This window comes from Ricinus communis, chromosome 8, assembly GCF_019578655.1.
Source record: "Ricinus communis isolate WT05 ecotype wild-type chromosome 8, ASM1957865v1, whole genome shotgun sequence".
In the NCBI taxonomy this organism is placed as follows: domain Eukaryota; kingdom Viridiplantae; phylum Streptophyta; class Magnoliopsida; order Malpighiales; family Euphorbiaceae; genus Ricinus; species Ricinus communis.
In genome coordinates this window covers 11,393,565-11,417,357 of record NC_063263.1, presented here as the reverse complement: position 1 = coordinate 11,417,357, position 23,793 = coordinate 11,393,565, and the positions used below count along the sequence as shown (strand labels likewise).

The following is a 23,793-nucleotide window of genomic DNA, read 5'->3' as shown; positions in this document are numbered from 1 at the left end:
AGACAAGGAAATTATATTGAATCTTGAATCAAATTCAATAAAGAATATGACTCATATTATCCAACTCTATTAACTTCAACATTGAAGTTTAGTTGAAATAAATTAAATATTGTATATTCATCGAATCCCTTTAGCCTATATTTAAATATAAATTTTTATTCATTTTATATTGCTAGAGAAACTATTAATGTTAAAATTAAAAGGAACTAATAACTAAAATAAATCCAAGAAAAGGAAAAAAAAAAAATGTTGAAGATCAATTCAATATGGCATGAACTCCACCCCAATTGCGTCTTGCAAAATTGGGGATGAATTTTTCATCAATCATTTCCAATGACAATATACTTCCTCCTTAAATAGCAATTCAAAGCAAATTTATGAAAATTGTGTTTCCCCTTTTCCTGATGTTGTATTTACAACTACATATTCCAAATTTCAAAATGGCCTAAACTGAGAAATCTTCACCACTTGTCTTTGTGATTCTGCTGCAACATTTTTCCTGAGATGGCTGCTGCTAATGCTGCTGTGAAATTAGGATCTTTTGTCAACGAAGAGGCCATCTGTTCTACCAAGAACTGCCTTACTTCAGGAGTTTCCATTCTTGGTTTTGAACTTCTGGCGTCATTGCTGGACTTGGATTTGGTCAGGTCAAGAGTAATGGTCGGTCCGGACGATCCAAGGGAGGCTGAGCAGGGTACTGAGCCAAGAGTCAGGCTTCGGCTTGCGCCTGATGTTGCCTCCATTTGTGATGGATGTGGATGATTGTGCTCTCCTTCATATGTTGCTACTAGAATAGTTTGGTCTTCAATGCTTCTTTGAACCTGAAGAACCACAGATGATACAAACCATTAGGAACTGAGAACTCTATGCCAATGCACATGGAAACTTTGATTTCATTTCACGGAATTATTTTATGAATGTATCAAAGACTGAAACCTAAACTATTGCTTTTATGTAAGAAAGAACATTAATGTTAAAATGATTCTGACAAATATCAGGAACATTACCTTCTTTTTGACAGGGCAGCTAGGAGCAAAAGAGCATTTGAAGTAAGCTCTTGGAGAAGGGTTGTCTCTGGTGACCTTTTGGCCATACTTCCTCCATTGATATCCATCCTTTACAATCTGAAACAACAATTTTATGCAATTGCTAAGTAAAAGCCCATAAAATAAAACATTAAATATCTAAACAAGCCTCATAAAGTTATGCAGAATTAGTTAAATTGATTGATGACTTACAAGGCTTGTGTCGGGTGCTTCTGTCTTAACATAAGTTCTTGAAATCTTTGCTTTGACAATTTCTTCTCTTGGTTTCTTGCAAGATTCTTCATCAGTTGAGCTGCTTTCTGAATTCCCATTCATTGCAATGGTATTATCATTATTACTGCTTTCAGACTTTCTTTTCCTTGAAGGGCTAAGCTCCTTATCGCGATTCTTGCTCACATAATCCATCAACTGGCTTTTCAAAGCATTATAGTTTTCGCACATCACAGTAAGCATTTCTGTCAGTTTCTTGTTTTCTGCACTCACCCTGTTCAATTCCTCCACCAAAGCTCCAGTCTGAAAGTAATTAAAACACAACAAATTAATCAAACTTCAAAACCTCTCAGTTTCAAGAAACAATTGATTCAATCATTATCGAGACACACTTAAACAAGAAAATCGACTCACATAACTAACCTCTTCTTTAACAGAAATATTCCTTCCCAACTCCATAAAGTTGCTCTGAACGTCGTTAGCCATGGCTAACCTTTCTTGAATAGGAACATCATCCTTCACACGTCGAGGATTAAGATTAAGATCCAAAGAAGTGTCCACCCAAGAAGAAGAATAATCCATAATAAAACTTGTACTTAAGAATCTTGAAGCAAAACTGAAACGACCAAGAAACAAGTCTATGTATATCTTTATACTTTTCTCTTGAAAACTTTTCTTGATGAAGATAGTAAATCCTTCAAAAATTCTTGTAGCTAGCTAGTCCTCCTGATGAACCCAAAATGCAAGAACACGTATATATATATATACGCATATAGAGAAGGAAATAAAAAGAATCAAGGCTCTACTCGTTTTGAAGAAACAAGGTGGAAAGTGGCGAGTGTGGGGATATATAGAGAGAGAGATAAGATTATGGTTGCCACATGAATTTATGAAGTGATTGGAAAGAGATGCATGCTCTCTATATAGGGTAAGAAAAGGAAAAAAAAAAAAAAAACAACAACAATTGGAAAGGTGGATTGATTATTGGTAAGAGACATTGTCGGTTGGGTACAACAATTTGCTTTTCAAAGTCAAGCGCCCACCAAAAAGAGCAATAAACAATGGGATGTTACATGTGCGTATGTAATTTAACCAATTTTATGGTCTGGTTTTTATTTATAGGAAAAAGAATTCACTGCATGCACTCCTAAATTCCATTTTTAAATTTTTTTACTTATTGAGATTTTCTTTAGCATTCATTCTCAATTATTATTTTAATTTTATGAATTTTAATTTTTCACTTATATATTTTTTTATATGTACTAAGTTTTTATGTATGAATTATATAATAAGTTGAAATAGTAATTCAAAAATATTAGAAGTTAAGAAGGTATTCATATACAATAGTCAAACTATGCATTTGGCATCTATTTTAGAAGATTGGAAGTTTAACATTGACCAAAATGCTTTTATTTATTTATTTGGGGGTTTATGGGTATTGGGTAGCTACCGATCTTTTTAAATCTTTTTTTTTTCTTTTTTTGGTACACTCTTTTGTTTTATTATGGGGTCTACCTTTTTACTTATTTAATTCCTCGTGTATATAAAAAGCTTTCTTTACAGTCACGTTTTCAAATATTTTCCACGTTATAGAACTATGCCTTCATTATATTATGGTTTAAAAGGAATCATCATTCTTTTATTTTATTTTATTTTATTATCTTTTTCTTTTTGTATACGGAAGAAAAAGGTTTTCCTATTTTATGATTTCATTATTACTAATAAATATGTGCAAATGTTTATGCAAATAAAGAAAAAGGATTTGCACATGCTTATAATTTATTTTTATTTTTTTCTATAAATGTTTAGAATATTTACATGTGATCCATAAATCTATACATTTGTCAGCATACCAAATTTTTGTTTAATCAATCGTGAATATCACAAATTACAATAGATTTACATTTTCACACATGATACATATGTCTAGTTAGAAGAACTATAGAATGAATCACATATTTCATATAGTGTTTTATTTATTTTATTTGCATATTATTAATCTTCTAATTAATTACTTGAGATAAAAGCTATTAGTATAATTAAACAACATATTAAATACCTTGTTTTCCACATTCACTCACCCTTCTTCATGAAAATAAAATATTTAAACCTAGTTTTATAATCTTAATGATATGAAAAGTTATTACTTTAACAAAGATGTCAAATTAAATTCCCCCAATTTATTTATTTATTTATTTCTAATCCAACTTTAGACCAAGTACAGAGAAATGGAAGACAGTAGAAAGTAGTAGCCATTCAATTTCAATTCAAATTACGATCATTCTTTTCTTTCCCAAGCATGCATGACTTGTTTGATCATCCTTTTGTTTTTTCTTTCCTTTTTCCTTTTCTAAATGAAAAATATATATATAAGTTAGTGCTTATTCAACGCCCTCAATTAATTACTATTTTTTAAGTTAAAAGGAATTGGACAATTAACCATGCATTTTTATATAAGGTGTGATGCACACCTTTCCCAACTAGTCTAGTCCATGGTCGTACCATACATTCATTTTCAAAATAATTGCATTTCTTGACTTTACTAGCCGTACATGTATAATATTTCATCTAAATCAATACAATTTTGCGTTAATATAATATTAAAAAAACCCGAATGTAGGGTTAGATCTATACGAGCATTATTTTAGAATTTAAATGTATCGGACTAATATGAGACTATTAAATATTTTTGAATGAATTTAATATGAATTAATTTCTGAATATTCTTATGATTAGGAAATTAAAGATATTTAATTTTGTTTAATTGTTTGGAGAAGTGTAATATGAAAAAATCATTTCTCTTCCAATGTCTTATATGAATAAAATTTGTTTGTTTTGATTTTGATAACATTATCAAAATCTTGAACTGCCAAATTTATAATTTTTGGAACGCCCGTTCTTTCTTCTTCTTTCTCTCTTTTTAGGGTTATTTCTACTTTTTTTTATTCATAATGATTTCTTAAGATCAATGCAGATTTCTTTTTAATTCCTTTTATTTAAATATATGAATCTTTTCCACATATGTGTTGTTGCTTTTATTTCTCTTAATGGATTTATTAATTCTTTCTTTATAAATGTATTGATAATTGTTTTTTGAAAGTTTTCATTACTTTAACGGATACTAATATAACTTCAATTTAGGGATGGCAATTTTGTCTATAAATTTAATGATATATACATGTACATAGAATATTATTTATTAATATAAAAACTTTACAGTAAATTCACTCAAAATATAATATTTTTAACGTTATTGAGCAAACTGGATCTACCATTATATCAATCGAATTAACTGTATAGTGATATATGGTATATTTTAATAAATATCATATTTATATTGATTGATTTGTTATTATCATTAATCAATCATAATTAAAAATTAATTAATATAAATACAACATTCAATAAAAAGATATTATATATTATTATACAATTAATTTAACCTATAAATAGTGTATCTATCAAGTTATAAATTTATAATAGTATTATTAAAACAAACATCACAACTCAAATAAGATTATTGTGTATCTCCTATTCTATTGTAAATTTCTCTTTTTTTTTAAAAAAAAAAAAGCAATTTAAAAATACAATGACGTTGAGCAATCTTTTACATCATTAATTTGAATTCTACGAGACTTGGCCGACAAAGCTCAAGAAGATGTCAAACATGGGTGGCTTGAAAGGTTAAATGAATGGAGAACAAGAACAAGATACTGATGTCCGTACAGTTGTCAGTGTATTTTCTTGATACACAATTTTTACATGAGGAATCTCCTTAGGTTCAGGCACCTCATCAAGTCATCATGTAGTTGAACAGCAATTCTATGGCCGGATAAAACGTTTTTTAATTGTCACCTGCCCATATCCTGCCACACAAAAAGTTCAACAGTAAAATTAATTAATTAATTAATTATTATAATCAGTCCCCTATTATAGATTAGTAAATTTTATGAGGGTATTTAATTTTATTTCTCTTTAAATATTTAAAAGTTATAAATACAATGAAATTTTTAATTTCAATTTTAATATAAATACAATTAGGATTTTTATCTTCGTAAAGGAATTGTTAATTTCAATTTTAATATAAATACAATGAGAATATTTTCATATGCGTGCAAAAGTAGAAGCTGTTACTCTTAAGCAAAATGATAACGTAGTAAAAACAATGATAATTGAGAAATAATTAAATGGTCATGCATGTTTAAATGCTGTTATGGACTTCAAATGATGATTAGGAGAGTAAATTTGGTTTTAATAAATATTATTGTCTTGACCTAGCACAACTTCCACATGGTAGTAAACATAATAATTAAGTAATTAAATTCTTTTAGTTATTATTTCAATATTGAAAATTAATTTACATTCTTGAGAAAAAAGAAAGGTAATTTACAAATGGCATTATTTCAATACCAATTAATGGTCCATGTAGAAATGATTATAATTAGTTCTTAGTGGTTTACATTTCTTAAAAATAATAATTAACTGAAAATAGCATAAAATCCACTTCTCTAAGAAGTCGTTAAATATTCCCAATGGTTGTCTGGTAAAATTGTCCCATTGGAATTAAAATTTTGGACTAATTAATATTAATATTTTAATTTCCTTAGTATCAGTATTTCTATTTCTTTTTAAGTAGAGATATAATATTTTTAATTGATTATTTTTATTTCTGATAACCAAGTTAGTAAAAATAAATAGTTAATTGCATGGAGATATTAATTATATTATTTTTTATTTAGAACATTTTTAGTATAAATAATAAATATATTTTAATATTTCATCAACTTGTTCTTGGACAATTGTATTAAATTCAAACATCACAAAAATATTAAAAATGTACATCAATGAAATGACAAATTTGACATAGTTAATTGTTAGCTTAACTTCTAAAATTGAGCCTCAGGAGATGTCTCTATTCATAGAACATTAGCCGTAGGAAGGAAAATTGTGTTAATTTCTACTGCTATACTAATATAAAATCTTAGATTTGGTAAGACATATCAAATCTAAGATTAATTTGACGGTACAGAAAAGAAAGAGATTTGAATATTATAAATGGAAAAATAACATAAATATTATCAGCACATTTTTTATATTTTTAACGGATCATTGATGGATTATTAAGAGATAAATAAATTATATGCGGTTTTAACATTTTATCTTTTTTTGGTGGTAATATTTTATCTGTTTCCTCTATGAATTTTAGATTTACATAAATTACTCCGATTAGATTTTTGACACTTCCACTATCTTATTATATTTTTAAATGTCATTTATATTATTCTTTTATTTTTCTATTTCTCTTTTTTTTTTATGAGTGTTAGTTTATAGATTTACTAAATTACTATTTAGTACCTATATCATTAGAATATATATTTTAAATTTCATAGTTCTATTTTTTTTTTAAGTTTGAATTTGTATCACTTATTTTGTTAATCATACATGTTGAAATATTCTTTATTTATGGAAAACGCCTTCACAATATATAAAGTAGAGGTGAACAAAATAAAAATAAATAAATAAAGACTGAGCTGACCGAATAATGATTTAAAATTAAATTTAATAAAATTAATCGCTCAATTTGGTTTGATTTTAACTTTTTAATTTTTGATTTAGTTTTTATTTTTCTATTAAAAAATATCTTTGGTACAAAAATTTTAAATAACTAGTGAGTATTTTAATATTGTAAAGGGCTTTTCTTTCTATAGACTAATATGTAATTTTGTTTTAGTTTCTAATGGTGCTTTGGATATTTTTTAATACTTTCTTGCATACACTTCTAAGAATATAGCATAATTTTTTTTATAATTTTATAATATATCTTTTATCATTGTATATTTATCCTAGCATAATTTTATAAATTATTAAATATTATATCAGTAAATTAATTAAATAGATATTATTTTTAAATTTTTAATTCAATTAAAAACTAAAAATTTAATATTATTTTACTTTTTAAAAAAATTTAAATTTGGTCTATTTACTTCTGGCCGCAAGTTCAAGTGGCTACTTAATGAAAAGTTTAAATTGGATCTATTTGACCTTTGTATATAAGTTCAAAGAGCTATTTGCTAAAAAATTTAAATTTGATGTATTTGACTATTAGACATTAGTTCAATAGGCAAATTGACCTTTTTTCTTAGGTAAAAATGATTACTTTTATAAAATTTAATGATTTATAAAAAATTAGTAAATTTATAAAAAATATTAATTTTTTATAATTATAAAATTTATTGCTAAATTACAAAATTTTTTATTTTTTTTACAAATTATACTAAATTTTATAAGTATTACTTACAAAAAATGATTATTTTTATAAAATTTAATAATTTATAAAAACTTGAAAATTTATAAAAAATAATAATTCTTTTTCATAATTGTGAAATCTGTTACTAAATATAAAAAATGAGAATTTTCATCATATCTTTTTATAAATTAAATTAATTTTTCATAAATTTTAAGAATATATAAATTTTAAAATTTATTTCATATTATTTTAGTAGATTTTCAATGATTAAATTTTTATGATAAAAAATAAATCAGTTATCATAATATTATTAATTATTCAAAATAAAGTGTGTGTATTTCGTATTAAATCATAGAATTTTCTTAGAGAAAAAAGTCTAAAAACATTGTGAAATACATTTGATATGCCGGTGAGTGGGGTCTTTGTCACGCCAATGATGTCATGGCCTTGCTCAGAAAAATCTTACAACCTTTCGAAAGTCAGTCAGTCGCCTAATCCTTCTCAAGACTCGGAGATGCAGATTCTTCACACCCAAAGAAAAATAAGAAAAGAAAAAGAAAAATGAAGAAGAAGAAGAAGAAAGAAGAAGAAAAAGTTGGTGGGTCAGTCCAATGAATCTGAAAAACAAAATTCCAATATGTTCTCATTCATGTATGGTTTGGCTTTGTATTTTGTTCCTATTATATATGTTTCATGTCTAAATTAATTATAAAGATGTTGACAAAAATCACATTACATTAATTAATCCAAGATTTCATATTAAGAAAAGAATGAAAGAAAGAGCAATTAATTGACAAGAGAATTCAAATTCTGTGGTCTTACTTCCAAAGCACATGTTTAAGACTAAAACTTGCCAAGGTACTTTCAACCACTTGCCTTTCCAAGAGTTCAAGTCTGGCTGACATTGTATGGGCCCCTTCATGTACCACTCTATATATTTATAATCTAACAGCATATAGTTAATTGATTAAAAAAATTATTATATATTTTATAGAGTCATTCTAATACATATCTTACCATAGATCTATAAAAATTAATTTTATTTTGATTTGTAGTTTATAAAAATAATTAAATATTTAATTAATAGGTTATATACAGTACTTAGTTATTGATTAATTAAATATATTATTTTTATTTATTAAAATTTATTTATTTTTAGATTTTAACCAATAGTATTTTACAATTATAAAATTTGCCTATATAATTTTAATTTGTATAAATAATTAAAAATTATATATTAATTGATTAATAGATTAACAGTCATACTAATATATTATAAATGCACAATATCATATAAACTTATAAAAATTAATTTTATTTTGATTTTAGTAATTTATTAACATAATTAATTACTAGATGTATTATATATATATATATTACTAAATTATTGATTAACCAAATACTTTATTTTTATTTATTAAATTTTTTATTTATTTTTAGAATATATTTGGTGGTATTTTATAATTATTATATTTATTTATATAATTTTAATATATATAACTAATTAAATATTATATATAAATTCATTTACTATCTAAATCCAATATAATATATATATATATATATAACTAATAAATTATTTAAGAGAAATATTAATTAAAAATATAATCATAATAGTAGTGTACGATAATAGTATTTTAATAGAATTTTTAATAATTAATTAATTAAAATAATATTGATCAATTATTTATAAATTTAAAAATATAGTTATAATATTAGAGTAAGATCGATGCTCTTAACAAATAAGAAAAAGAGCAACACAAAGAGACAAATAGGTTCTTGTCGACATCATATGTCGACCCACTGCACTTACAGAAAAGGGTTCAAAATTTCCAGTTCGTTTTTGTCAAGATACATTTTGTTTTGATTAATATGGTAATTGAAGTTTCACATGGCCTAAATTTAAGGTACCTCTTTTTTTTTTTTTTTATTAGTTTTCGTTAAGTGATATCGTGGCTTGCTTTCATAATTCGTACTTTTGCCTAAACATAAATTAAATATATATTGCCTCAAAATATGACTCACAGTCCTAGTAAATTTAAGAAAATATTTTTTCCAATTTATTATAGTATAACAAATATATGCATCGGATATATATTACTATAAAAAAATATATTTAATTATTTAAAAATAAATAAATATATATATATATATATAAGCGGATATATATGTGTTGACTAGATAAATTTTTTTAAATAAATTTTTAAAAATATTATAATGGCGTAATAATTAACATAAAGTATGCTGTTAGTCTGTGATGGATGTAAGAAGACAAAACATTAGCATGCATAATTCTTGTGTCTTTCAATGGACCCGAATGATCATATTCAGTCAAATAGACTTGGCTCTCAAATTGTCTATACAACTTGAAAGGATTTTACAGTGCAAACTTACAAGGAAGGACTACAAGTTTGACACGTTCTTTTCTGTGTTCCCCACATTATGTCCAAAGTCGTCTTCTGGTAGCTCATATACGATCCATATAATTTTTCATGCCGGATTGGGATGGACCCACAACTTCAAAAGAAACAGATTGATATTTTGAAACTCTGCAAGAGCAAAATGAAAAAATTTATTGGCTTCCAACCTTTGCATTGCAGCAGAATTATGGCTGCTATATTATAAGGTAGCATGCATCAAGTTTGCAGCAGGTCCTTGCTGATGTTGAGGATAGTATATGTCCTACTGTGGGAGTTGCTCAGCCTAGAGCTGTGCGGTTCTAACGGTTTTATTTTTTAGAATTCTTTTAGCTAAGCTGCTGATAACCGGTAGCCAATATTTAATAGGTGATTGATAATTGTGTTGGTAAAATTATTTAAAGTTGTTGTTTATATGTTCAAAATGATTATTATAGATATTAATTTAATTTTCTAAAATTAAAGTGCCATATTTATTATTCTTTTTAAAGAGTTTTATTAAAAAACATAAATCATATTTTATTTCAATACTATATTAGTATTTTTACAAATATTTTAAATTGTTCTTTATTTATAAAAAATCCAAATTATGTTATTATAAATAACTAAAAGAATAATAAATAATTAATTTAGTCTATTCATTTTAAAACTAATACTATTTGTCAAAAGAATTTAAATCAAAATTATAATGTTATAGAATATTATTTTTAAAAATTAATCAAGCAACATAATATAGCTGATAGAAACCGAAAAGCTATAAGCTTCTCTTCAATAATTATATTAAATATTCTTTTAATATCAAAAGATGACTAGAAGTGTATTAGTTGAATTCTAATTTTATCAATTAAACTAACTAATATTTATCGAATTAGTAATTAAAATAATAAAAAATAGAACCTATCAAAAAGATATTATTTTTAAACAGGGCAATAATAAATATGAAAATTATAAAAATAGAATATTTTGAAGGCGTGGGATCTGACAAGATACACGGATTCCACTAGTTAGGAAGCATTGTTTTTTCTTTTCCGTGTGTGGGTAGCAGTGGGTGCGGTTGTGGTCCTCTTGTGCCATGATCTTCTCCTTCTAGAAAGGTTATCCACAAGGTATTTTATTATTTTTATTAATTATAATTTAATTTGAAGAAAATATTAGAAAATGCAATTTAAAACGTATTAAATTAATATGAGAGTATATTTTTATAAAATTAATCAGGAAAACATATTTATTTTCAATTAATGCATAAAACCAACTTAGAAAAATACCACATGAGGATGTGGAGGAGAAAAAAATAGTTGTCCAGAATTTGCAAATCAAGTTGTGTCTATGTCCTCTTGGCTCTTATATATGGTCAATGGAGAAAAGTACGTATACCTACTTTACTTCTAACACTTTTTTGAAGACTAAGGTTCTTCATAAATGTCTATTTGAGAGTTGCTGGTTTATTTAATAAATTAATTCTTATAAAATTATAAATTACTTTAATCAATTATGTTTTTGAAAGAAATATTAACTTATATTCTTTTTGTTAAAGAGAGTTTTCGAAATCTAAAACTATAATTTTCTTCTTAAAATGCTTATGATTTTATTAACCGAATCATAAATCATTTTTAAAATTTAATTAAATATGTTGGTTTTATAAATTTATTACTTTTAAATTTAAACTGTTAATATTAGTTAATCGATTATCGAATAATTAATATTTAGATACTGTTAATTAAAACTTTAATTTTTAATTTATATTAAATTTTATGCGATGATTTAAATGTGCATATAATTTATGCACAACAAATCCACGTATAATTGTACATGATAGAATATAAATTTCAAACTGAAACTAAAACTAAATCTAAAAATAAAAAGTTGGAAAAGATATCAAACTGAAATTACCAATTTATTAATTTATTTTATCAATTTAATTTTTTAATTTTTTTAATTTTTTTATTACCCCTACCAAACATACTTATATTTAATAGAAGTGTGCCCATATAAAGAATCATATTCCAATTTTGCTATCCTTCGATCTAATATGTAATTTGAACAGAATAATTCTTCAAAATAATACCTCCTACATAATAAAAGGATATTTCACTTGCAGTTTCTGCAGCAATTAAAAAAATATAATTTTTTTAATTGTAATTCTTAATTATAACATATAAAAATTGTTTATATAATTTAATAAAAAATTAATATATTCTAAAAATAAACTATAATTTGAAATGGAATAAAAGAAAACTATTTTTATTTGTTGACGTCTAAATCTAAAAATTATCCATGAATGTGATGCATGAAAGTCTTGGGTTTACTTTTATTTTGGGAATATAATAAAAGAATTGAATCTCAACAACACGTGTGATGCACTTTTGACCAATGTTCAAAGGTTTGACGTGAGGAAGAAATTTTATTTCTTCATTAATAAAATACGACACTGTGTAAACAAAACGGCATTGAATGGCACTTTAAGATTCTATGTAGACTATATCTTTGCTCAAACATTGGAGACTATTTTTTTTTTATTTAATTCTTTTCCTCAATTGCTTTAAAATAATATATAAAATTTACTTAAATTTTTCAAATTCTGAATTTTCAAATTGAGAGAAATATTAAAGAAATATTTCTTAGATATACAACCAAATAGGAAATTACTAACTATTAAAAGAATAAATTTAAATTTTTTTATTAATCACCCAACAATATTTTAAATTTTCTTTTTAATCTATCGATCAGATATTATAAGCGACTAAATGGCTGCAATGCAATATTCATTCAATAGTCAATGTAATAAATGGTATTATCTGCCAGTTTCAATCTCCTCATAATATAAGTTGTATATATTGGATTTTTACAGATCAAAAATTCTCATTTTATAAAAAAAAGAATTATAAGCTAAATAAAAATATATAAAAAAGATTTAAACCCAAGAATAATAAACTAAAATCAAATCTTAATTATAATTAAAATCCAGAACTTTTGAAAAGTGGCTTAAATAGAAATTTAGCGAATTTGTCTGAATTATACTTTGGGCCATGCTTTTGATTAAGAAGATGAAATAGATCCTCGATTAATTAAATTTTAATTATATTCATATGGGTATTTTTACATAAATACTGCTCGATTATAGGAGTTATAAATAGAATTGAATGCTTTCAGTTACTAATACACTGATAATAAAAAAAATACTAAGATTTCTCTTTATAATTTGTATTTTAAGTTTTCCAGATTTGTGAAGGAGACAAATCAAAGTGATGACAGGCCAAATTTTAAATAGATTTTAAATTATTTACTAAAGATTTTATGTTTCGTTTAGTGAAAATTGTACTTCAAAGCAGTCCATCCACCTCATTTATTTTTTGAATTACTTTTATCAAATATATTTTTAAATTAATATTAATTTATTACTCTTGCTTAAAAAATAGTATTAAATAAAAAATTTCTTTCTTATAGAGGAAAACATGTTTGCTCACCTCAATTCTAAGCAGGGATATTAAAATTAAAATGGACTCAATATGTATAAAAGGACAAACAAACAAATAAAGAGTCTGAATATAATAATTATTTTACTGTGATTAGATACTTTTTACACTTAGAGAGTTGTAGTTTTTTTTGTGACAATTTTTTTTTATATTTTTACTTTATTAATTAATATTTTTAGATTTTTATAATTTAATATTATTATAATATTTGTTTTTAATAGTAAAATTATTTCATTATTGAATTACCATCAAATCAACCATCATAATAGTTTTAAAAATATTTTTTATTATTTTTAATAAAATTTAAAAATATATATTAATTTCATTAAGGACGAGTTTAATATAGTTAGTTATATGTTAATGATTGTTATTAAATATATATATATTATATTAATATTAAATAAAAAATTTAAAAAAATTAATTTATAATATAATAAAAACATAAAATATTATACCACATAATATTTCTTTATCACAAAAAAAAAAAAAAAAACATTCCTCTAAATATGAAAGGGTGAAACTAGCTCTTTTTATACTTTTTCCTAATAATTATACTCTTACAGTTGAGTCATTAGTGATTACTACTACCCTTTACTATAATAATGTAATCATTATGAACCCATGCGAGCTAGCCTCCTACATAAATTGTTGGTTTTAATTTTAAGAGCAAATCCATCTTATAAAGCAATTAACCTTTCTTTTCTTAAAAAAATAGGAAAAACCATAATCGAACATAATAAAAGAAGTAATGCCTCTGACCAAAATAATTGATGAGATGTTGTACCAAAAGTTGACCCCTGAGCAAGTCCATCGCCGCCGTGGAAGATGATCCCATCCATGACTTCATGCCAAAACCGAATATTGGTCATCTTATATACTTACAAGACTTGTCACTTTCATTTTGGTGGGTCAATTTGTTAATTTCTTTTTAACAATCTTATTTAGTAACATCAATTTATCATTATATTAGTTTATTTACTATTTTATTAAGATATTTTAAAATATCAATTACATTAAAATAATCATAAACGGACTAAATCAAATAAAAAATTTCTCAATTTGATTCATTCTAGTTTTATAGCAATTCAGTTTGATTTTTTTTTTAATATTTCAATTTTCATTTATTCATTCCAATTTAAAATTCAAACTGATTAAAGCATACTTTAGTCAGTAAATATGAATTTTTCACATAAACATTAAATTTACTAAATATGAATACTTAGAAAAATATTATAAGAAAAATAAATGAAATTGTACAATTATATGCATTCACTTGGGGGGCTTTTTTTCTTTTCTTTTCTTTTTCCTGGTTTGAGCTGTTTTTCAAGTAAGCTGCTATTATATTGATTTTGTTTTTCCAAGAAGGGGAATACAATACAATAATATTTTGGTCAAAAATCCTGTCAAGATATTCCATTTTAGTTTTCAAAAGTAGACATTTGAAATGCCTAAATGCATTACTATTATTATTAATAATTATTATGATGATGATGATTTAGCCGGAATAACAACAGTAGTAAATGGATGCAGTTTGAGTTGACACGAGTGAGTGAGTCCTAATTTCTTTTGGCTACCGCTAAATGCACTTCACACGTTTCCAATTGACTGCCCCTTCCTGCACTTCGCCCTTTCTTTTTCTTGTTTATGCACGTGCCTTATCCGTTAGTAATTACTATCTATAATTATAAATTCGATAATAAAATTACTAAATATTAAAATTTAAGTAGATTCTATTATATCGGAATTTATCGTGATTTTAATATTTTTATATATTATTTAAAAATTTATAGAATCTAAATAAAATTTATATAAAATATTTTATATGTAATCTTTTATTAAATCACATACTAAATTAATTTAAAATATTATAATTTTTATTTAATAAACACCTAAAGATATTACAACACCTAGAATTTATTTAAGATTTGAAATTTAGATAAATGAAAATTGATTGATGAATCTGAAGGCATATGCCCTTGCATCGTTTGAGACAAGCAAATTAATATCATCTGGAACTTCTTCAATCCAAACAAACACAGCATTAACATCCTGTACATAACGAGCCAAAGAGTGAGCCACTGTATTAGATTCCCTCTTAACAGAATAGAAAGTCCATAACCCCTGCTACAGGAGCCAATTCAGCAATATCATCAACCGCACTACCTCGCCAAAAATATCAGATGTTCCCTTCCCATTCTGGCCATCAATTATGATTTTACTATCACTTTCAACTGTCATACCTCTGATACCCGCCTCCAATACTATCTCCAGTGCCCATCTAATTGCAGCTCCATCTGCTACAGTGCTGTTGGCTGCCATAACCTTGCTTGTGATGCATAAGGATGTAAAATTTGGCCTTTACCATGACAATATATAATAAGCATAATAAAGACTTGTGCATTTAGCTTTTTAATTGTCTTAGCACGTCTGCCTTGAATACAAGGGCCAAGGTTTTGGAATATAATTTACTTGTGATAATTGAAAGCTGTTTAGATGACTTTATTCTTTACTTGAATATTGATGATGGGAACTTAATTTTCTTCCCTGTATATATTTACTAGCTCCAGCCTCCTAACTTGCACAAATTATACATAGTTTTATATTCAAAATTCTGTACATATAATTAAAAATGATAATATACTTATCTACGTACTATCTAATTTACAGTTAACTCTATCATAATTGATATTACTTAAAAGATATTTGATTATTAAATATTAAAAGTATTAATTCTTATTGAATTTATGAAAAATAAAAATTATAAAATAGCACGAGACTGATATATTTAAAATAAACGACATAAATAAATTCAGAATTAATAAATTACTAAAAAAAGAAAGTATTTATTATATAAAATACAAGTTAAATACTTAGTTTACTATCCAATAACTTATGCCAAGAAAAACGAATTATGTTCTAAAATGATTTTAGTAGATGATAGCTACTAAAAGAATTTTTTTTGACAAATTTAAAAATCTAAAACATAAGCATTAAAATAACAAACACTATATATATATATATATATAGGCTTTTATTCTTTTACATATTCTCTGTAATATTAATAATGATAAGAGATTGTTATAAAATTTATTAATTATTAAAGAATATATAATTTAAGAATTTAATTCAAATATACGAATCTTAAATTCATGGATAATGAAACCAATGGATTTTAAAGATTCTACTATTTGGATTATATATAAAATTCATAACTTAATGAGGATAATTTTGATAAAAATTATAACAATATATTATTCATAAGAAATGATGGATTTTAAACTTTTCTACTTCCTAAGTGGAAATTATAAGTAAAATTTCGGAAAATGACAAATTTATCAGAAATTATAGATTTTATAAAATTTATCATCTTTATGTGAGTTTGCCTTCTATTTGAATTACACCTCAATGACTATGATGGATAGACATTTTAGAATTCATAACTATGTTGATCGAGAAACACAATTGTAATTCGAATGAAATGGTTTTTAAAATATGTTTTTTATTTTTAAAATTCAGGTAAGGTGTTATTTCAAGTTTAGATAGTTCATAGTTAGGCTATGTACTGAAATCTTAAATGTTTTCTTCATGTTTCCATTATTTTATTTACTCTCTAATTTGTCGGGTGCTTTAAAGAAAATTGTTTACAAATCTTATGGAAGCCAGGAATCAGAATTCGCCCGTTACTTGCATGAGAAGTTCATGAGCATCACAGAAAAATGCTAAGAATAAACTTATAAGTAATAAGTGGGATTTCATGCACATTAATTATCATACTCAACAAATAAGAGAGACGGAGAGAGGAAGAAAGGGCAAACCAAAAAAATGGAATCAGGCGGGCGGAATAAGCAAGAAAAATCAAAGTTTCCGATGATCATAGCAATGAAGGGTCCTTCGAGCAGTGAAAAGAGGGAAATATCTCGTAAACTGGCCGCATCCCTTCAATATCCTCTCATTGATGAAGAAGATATTATCCCAAGCCTCCAAAGTTTCATTCCAACTTCCTCCAGTAATTCATCCAACATCTTGTCTGATAAATATTCTAACGGCTTACCTTTTAAAATTGTTGCTCAGATCTCTTCAACCCAACTTGATTCTAAGCTCAGAGTTATTGTAAGCACTCCGCTCGCTAACTTTACAGAGTTCCAACAATTGGTGGGACTGGCACTTTCTAAAGGAGCTTCTTTGGTCATCGTTCAATGTGGATCTCAAGACAATGATGGATATGATGTTGGGGGTGTTTCAAAACTAAGTATTAACACCACAAAGCCATTTGTTGTCGAGGAGTTTGTTCCTAAGATGATAAAGATGGCAGAATCATCTAAGGAGATTGATCTTGGGGCCCTTGAGGCTGACTTGTCGAAAGGCTTGTCCTCTAAAAAACCATTTTCCGATGGAGATGATAAGAACATGATTGAGATAAAATTCGCAGAAAAGCATGCACATGAGTTTTTCTTCATTGCAGATCCAGAGGTCATTGGCATTGGCGATAAGATGTGTTGTTATTGCAAGAAATCCATTACTGAGGCAACCTATAAATGCACAGAATGTGATGATTTCGTCCTTCACAAAGCATGCGCCGAGTTATTAGATAAAATAAGTGCTATAAAGGAGAATTGTCCTACATTCTTGAGAAAGAATCCTCGCAGCTATAAGTTTCCAAAGAAGTACAAATGCACTGACTGTGAAAAATTCTCAAAATCTTGTACTGATTGTCTGTTTCAAACCCATATCAGAATTGGATCTGTGCCAACCATTCTTCACTTTGCAGGACATGAACACCCACTCAATTTTGTAATCATGCCACTTTGGTTCGACTATCAATATAAATGCTGTGAATGTGATGAGATGGGAAAATCTATTAGCTTTAAATGTTTTCGCTGCAACTTCGATCTTCACATTGAATGTGCTCTGCCCCCGCCTCCTTCCCCGCCTCCGCCTCCATCTATTGGTTGGTCAGAACCAGGATCTCCACTTTTGCTTCCCCGTCGGTCAGCAACCTTAGGTCCACTAACCAAAGAGCAGATAAAGCAAATTCTCAAGAGATTCGACGCTAATGGTGACTCTGTTCTCAGTAAAGAAGAGGTGAAGCAAGCTTTTAAATATCTTGGCATACGTTACCCGGCGTGGAGAGCATCCAGCGCTATTAGACACGCCGATATCGATGGAAACGGAGCAATAGACTTTAATTCAGAGTTGAATGGCCTTGCCAATTATGTTTTTGAACATACTTATAAGTAGAACTACCCAATTCTACATCTTCAAATAAAGATTTGCAGCTGCCAGCTTAAATGTGGCTGCCCGATCCATTGATGATAAGTTCAAATTAACCAAGCATATTTGAATGTAGTAAAAGAGAGGGTCATCCTCTTGTTATACTTATATAACTTGCGTATCCGCCATAATATGATGTCAAGTTGTCATCAAAATGTAAAATAAAAATTAAGAATAAGTTAGAATAGTGCTATATTAATTATTTTACAGAATTCTTTTGCAGGAAATAGTTGGATGAGGAAAAAGTAGATATCTCACAATTTTTTAAGTAAAGCAGTTAGATGATGGTAAAATGCACATTGGACAAGGATAATGAAAACAGAAAGCTGTGTAGAAACTAAAGAGAAGAAGTGTCGAGCATTACGTATACTCTCTAACACAAGGAGGAACGTACATCAAGATAATAGTTTAATCAAGACCTAACGCCCATTTAGCAATTGTATGAGTAACACAATTACTAGAAGGATTAACAAAAGAAAATGAAAAATGAAAGTGAAATTACTAGCAAGTTGAAGAATACCAGCATAAATGGTGATACAGTTTGACAAGTTAAGCGGGCTCAACTGTGGTACCTGAAAAACCATTCTGATGCAGTATTGGAGTGAGGTTTAGATAAAGTGTTTAAGAGATTGAAATTGCATTACCTGACACAGGAAGCTGTCTTCCTGTTTTTCTGGGAGCTGCAATTGTGGGCTAGACTCTGTCTCTGTATGAAGGTTCCCATCCTTGGTATTTTACTTATTTGGATCCTTCTCGCACTTCCCTTTGAGCCTATGAAAAACCATTTATCGGGTCAACTTCCATTTGAAAAGCTGGCTTTTGCAGCACCAGAAAAACCGAACAATGATAGCATATATGCTTCAGTTCAGCCATCTCCAGGTCCCAGCAATTTCCTAACCGTTTATCACCTGGAGCCATAACTTCACCAACACCATTAACACCATTTGTTCCGCTGAGACGTCGCTGTTGTGCAGTTGATTGACATCACTTTCAGGCTTGATCAGGAACCGCGGACTTGCTTCGAAACAGCAAACCATTTCGCCAAAACCAAATGTACCACAGTATTACCACAGATAAATTAATGGACTCCCGCCGCAAGCACTTAGAAATACTTCAAAATCATTATCTTGCTTGAACCTGTCAATCTTCAATCCCAACCAAGAGCTGCGGAAAACAATTCATTAAAGAAAATAAAAATATATCTTTTATTCAATCTCTCTAAAATAGTCACTTTCTAATATTTTAAAACCATTAGAAAAACAATTCATTGTATATACGGATGCACCGATGCGAGGTATTTGGAAGCTCTATGTGAATTTGTCCCTTCAAATTTGCTGATTAAGTTTTTTTCTTTTTTAATATTTTGAATCTTTGCTATGATAAATAGATTTAAATACTTAATTTTTAAGTGATTGTCTCTGATAATAATAAATAGCAAAATTGAAAAAAGTATCAAAGAGATAAAGTTTCAAATTGGAGCGTTATTTGTGAATTAAACATGTCAAGTATTTATGTTTTGGAAATTTGTTAGGTAGAGATATTTAATACGTCAAGCTTACATAGAAAGGGTTATTTGATTAGGAGTTATAAGTACAATTATTCTTTTTACTCTATGAAATAAGTCATTTCATCAAACCAATAATTTGAATTTTCTAATTGACCATAAATAATTAATCGTGATTTTAATGATGTTTTTTTTTATATATAATGATAATAATTTTATTAATATAAAATGGGGAAAAATTTGCAATTCAGGAAAAACTATCCCAAGCCAACGGACTTCCTAAATACAAATTCACGTAGAGTTCACATCCTCCAATTCCAATTAAGAAACCTCTAAACACTTTAGCATTATAGAAAATAATAGTCTCTAAATGCAAGTAAAAAACTTTATCTCAGCGTTATAGAAAATAATGAAAATAACAACAGAACTAATAATTAAAGTTTAAATTTAAATGCACGATAAACTGATGAAACAATAGTAAAACACATAAAACTTGAGAAAATTTGGGAGTGACACTATAGTCAAACAACTCGATCGTTTCTTTTGAAATTCCTTTCTTTATCAGATTGTCAATAACTGAAATTTTTTCTCCAAAAATATGTGACATCAAGATAAGAGATCAAATAAACATTAATTTTTCAATCTGATGCATATAATTTCAAAATAGGCGAATTATTAAAATATTTATTGATAATTGAGCACTACTATAAGCTCATCTATCCCATTCGAGACAGACGGGGTTGATCAAGGTTACATCCCACTATAGCAGAAATTTTAAAAGATAGTGTTTTAAGCGAACTCTAGTCATAGACTCCTGCCCAACCTAAAACTCTGCTATCAGACAATAAGATAAATCCTAATATGACTAGAACGACCTACGAATGTGGAGTTTTTATTCTAAAAGGATTAGAGGACCTTCAATGTGTATATAAAGAACGGGGACACTATGTTTATAGATATATACTATTTTACACCCTTATACACTCTGGCCACTCTCCTACAAATTACTGACTTTATTATCGGAGTAAGTGATCGGAAAACCATGTCTGACGCTTTCTAACCATCTTTGCAGGTGCTCCGGATATTAGATCAGCCCCCAAAAAATTTTGTTGATAGCTTTCCCTTATTAACTGAGTTAAAATCCCTTAATCTAATTAAGGGTTACTTGGCGAATCAAATTAAATGTATACATATTTATTAATTAAAAAAAATAGGATTTACTAATTAACTCCATAGCATTAAGAATTGCTAGTAGTTAAACCTCATTTGAGTTTTTAACTTCAACTGAACATGAGAAAAAAGTAGAAAAAGAAGTCCACACGAACTTATTAGCATAAAATCATACTTTTTAATAGAATTTTGATCATAGTTCAGTGACTAGTCAAAAAAATTATAAAAGACACCTTCATAAAAATACCAGTCAAGTTTTGATAACTTAGTCAAGATAGGTAAACTATCAACAAGATCTTTCAGTCTGACTCAAGCTCCGGTGTATTTGAAATAATGGTTAGAAAACGCCGGACTGGGTTGTCTGGCTACTCACTCTTCTAACTATGTTAATAATGGTTTTAAGTTGTAAAGTATATAGCAATTGTAGAATAAATAAATGTACCTGACATGTTGTGTCACAGTTCTTTATATAGAGAATAGGCCGACCATGTTGTGTCACAGTTTTTTTGGTTATGATAACTCCGCATGCAATGCTTGGTCTATTCTTTCAGGGTCGGCCTATTCTCTCAACTTCAGCTTATTCTTTATGGTCGGCCTATTCTTTCATAATCGACCTATTCTCTCATAGTCGACTTATTTTGTCATGCTCGGCCTATTCTTCATGGTCGGTCTATTCTTTTATAGTTAGCTTACTCTTTTATAATTGGCATATTCTCTTATAGTCTTCCTATTCTCTCATGCTCAATCTATTCTTTATATTCGGCTTATATTTTAGTCGGTTATTAAGTTTGATACTATCTTATGTAATATATGTAATAATAAAAACCTTTATGATTTGTTATCGAAACGCAGTACTGAATCAGGGTCCCAAGCTTCAAAAGAACTAGACTAGTCTAATGATGTCAATTATAATCTCACACCTGCTACGCTTGCTTCCCGTACGTATTCTCCCAAAATCAAAGCATCTGAAACCCGGATTACATGTAGATATTGATGTTTTATCTTTTTCTTTCTTTCTTTCTTTCTTTTTATTTATTTATTATTCTTTCTTGACTTTATATCTTTCCTCATCATTGAATGTGAAGTATCATTGTACTAACTAATCCAAATTAATACTAGAATGATTATTAACGTTACACACACACACAAACATCAGAATGTCTTGAGCGGCAACTAATTAGAAACATACATCACTTGGAAGGAAACCTAAGCCAAACATAGTGAAAGCCAAATCGTGAAAAATTATTCTATTTTCTTTTGAATTTCTGTCTCATTTCACTCATCATGAAAAGATTTGCGTACAGTTGAAAAAAGGAATATTAAGGCTTTCTTTTACAAAAGTAATTTGGATTTTCTTCCCAAAAGTATTGATTATATATGTCAAAGGTTCCAATATGCTTACTTTTCTTGGGGTTTTCATGTCTACCACTTTCTTTAATTCACATCAAAAGTTAATTAAACTATTTCTTTTTTCTTTTTTCTTGTTCAAAGAAAAAGAAACAATTCAGTGGGAATATGATACTTCTTATCATCAGGAATATTTCAAGTTGGAGATGATTTTATGTGAATTAAACGCCCAAGCCAAATATTTATATGTTACTAGTTTCTTTTTCTTTTTATTATTCGCATTTTGATTTAGGGTTTATCTCTTCTTTCATTATTAGAAATTTATTTTCCCTACTTAGAAATTTTTTCTTCATTGTTGTATATATCATTAAATTTAATTTAAATGTAAACTCAAATTTTATTACTAAGAAATTTGTATCTAATCCTATTAAATTTAGAATAGTAGGCACATGGATTATCATAGTGTTTGATCGTTTTATCTGCAAATGAAGTCATTTACAATCAAATTCCCATATTTTCATGTTAAATAACAATTATAGAACCACTTTACAGGAAATAAATATTATATTGGAATGCATCTAAAACTGAATTTAATCTTCTTCTTTTTTTTGGTAAAAATTACCATTTTCAGATGTGTTATGTTTGTGAAGATATGAAAGAAAAAACATGACAGAAAAATAAAATAAAGTAATAAAATTGAAAGAGGAATTCTTAATCTTATAGAAAATATTGACTTATTAATGCAAACTTAATTTGAAGATTTTATATATTTTATTAGAGTTTAGTTTAGTAATAAATTTTTTGAAGTGTGTCTGCAGATATATATTTTAATTTGAGTAAATTTGAGTTTTTCTTTCCATATTTATAATTAAAAAAATAAAGAAATATAAAAGATACATTTTTTTCAAAGGCTTCAAACAAAGTTTAAGTTTTTTTTCCTGTAGTATGTTAGGTTACGTATGACTTGATGATTCGAAAGGGTGATTTTAGCTTTGTTAGCTTCTTTATCTTGGCATATATGAGCACTACCACTTGCATCATATTATTCCATTCTAATTTTATCTTCATAGAGAGTTTCTCTTTTTCTGTGTCATTGTTAGAAAGGTTG

At 27.0% G+C, this 23,793-nt stretch overlaps 1 protein-coding gene across 2 annotated transcripts; it reads right to left on the bottom strand.

The window, feature by feature from the left end:
- Positions 1 to 267: 267 nt before the first annotated feature.
- LOC8279744 (probable WRKY transcription factor 40) lies at positions 268 to 2,150 on the bottom strand. Of its 2 annotated transcripts, none has more exons than XM_048378648.1 (4): positions 1,671 to 2,150; positions 1,239 to 1,559; positions 1,008 to 1,124; positions 268 to 821 (listed from the first exon to the last, which is right to left on the bottom strand). In XM_048378648.1, the coding sequence occupies exons 1-4, from the start codon at positions 1,836 to 1,838 to the stop codon at positions 462 to 464; spliced, it is 966 nt and encodes a 321-aa protein (XP_048234605.1). In that variant the 5' UTR covers positions 1,839 to 2,150; the 3' UTR covers positions 268 to 461. The 2 variants fall into 2 exon arrangements, with proteins under 2 accessions (XP_048234605.1, XP_048234606.1); XM_048378649.1 differs by having other exon boundaries at positions 1,680 to 2,148.
- Positions 2,151 to 23,793: the final 21,643 nt, after the last annotated feature.

Coding starts and splice junctions, on each gene's coding strand:
- LOC8279744 (XM_048378648.1), bottom strand. CDS start 1,838: ATGGATTATTCTTCTTCTTGGGTGGACACTTCTTTGGATCTTAATCTT. Junction 1,560..1,670: donor TTAAAGAAGAGGTTAGTTAT/GTGAGTCGATTT, acceptor AATTACTTTCAG/ACTGGAGCTTTGGTGGAGGA. Junction 1,125..1,238: donor AAGCACCCGACACAAGCCTT/GTAAGTCATCAA, acceptor TTGTTGTTTCAG/ATTGTAAAGGATGGATATCA.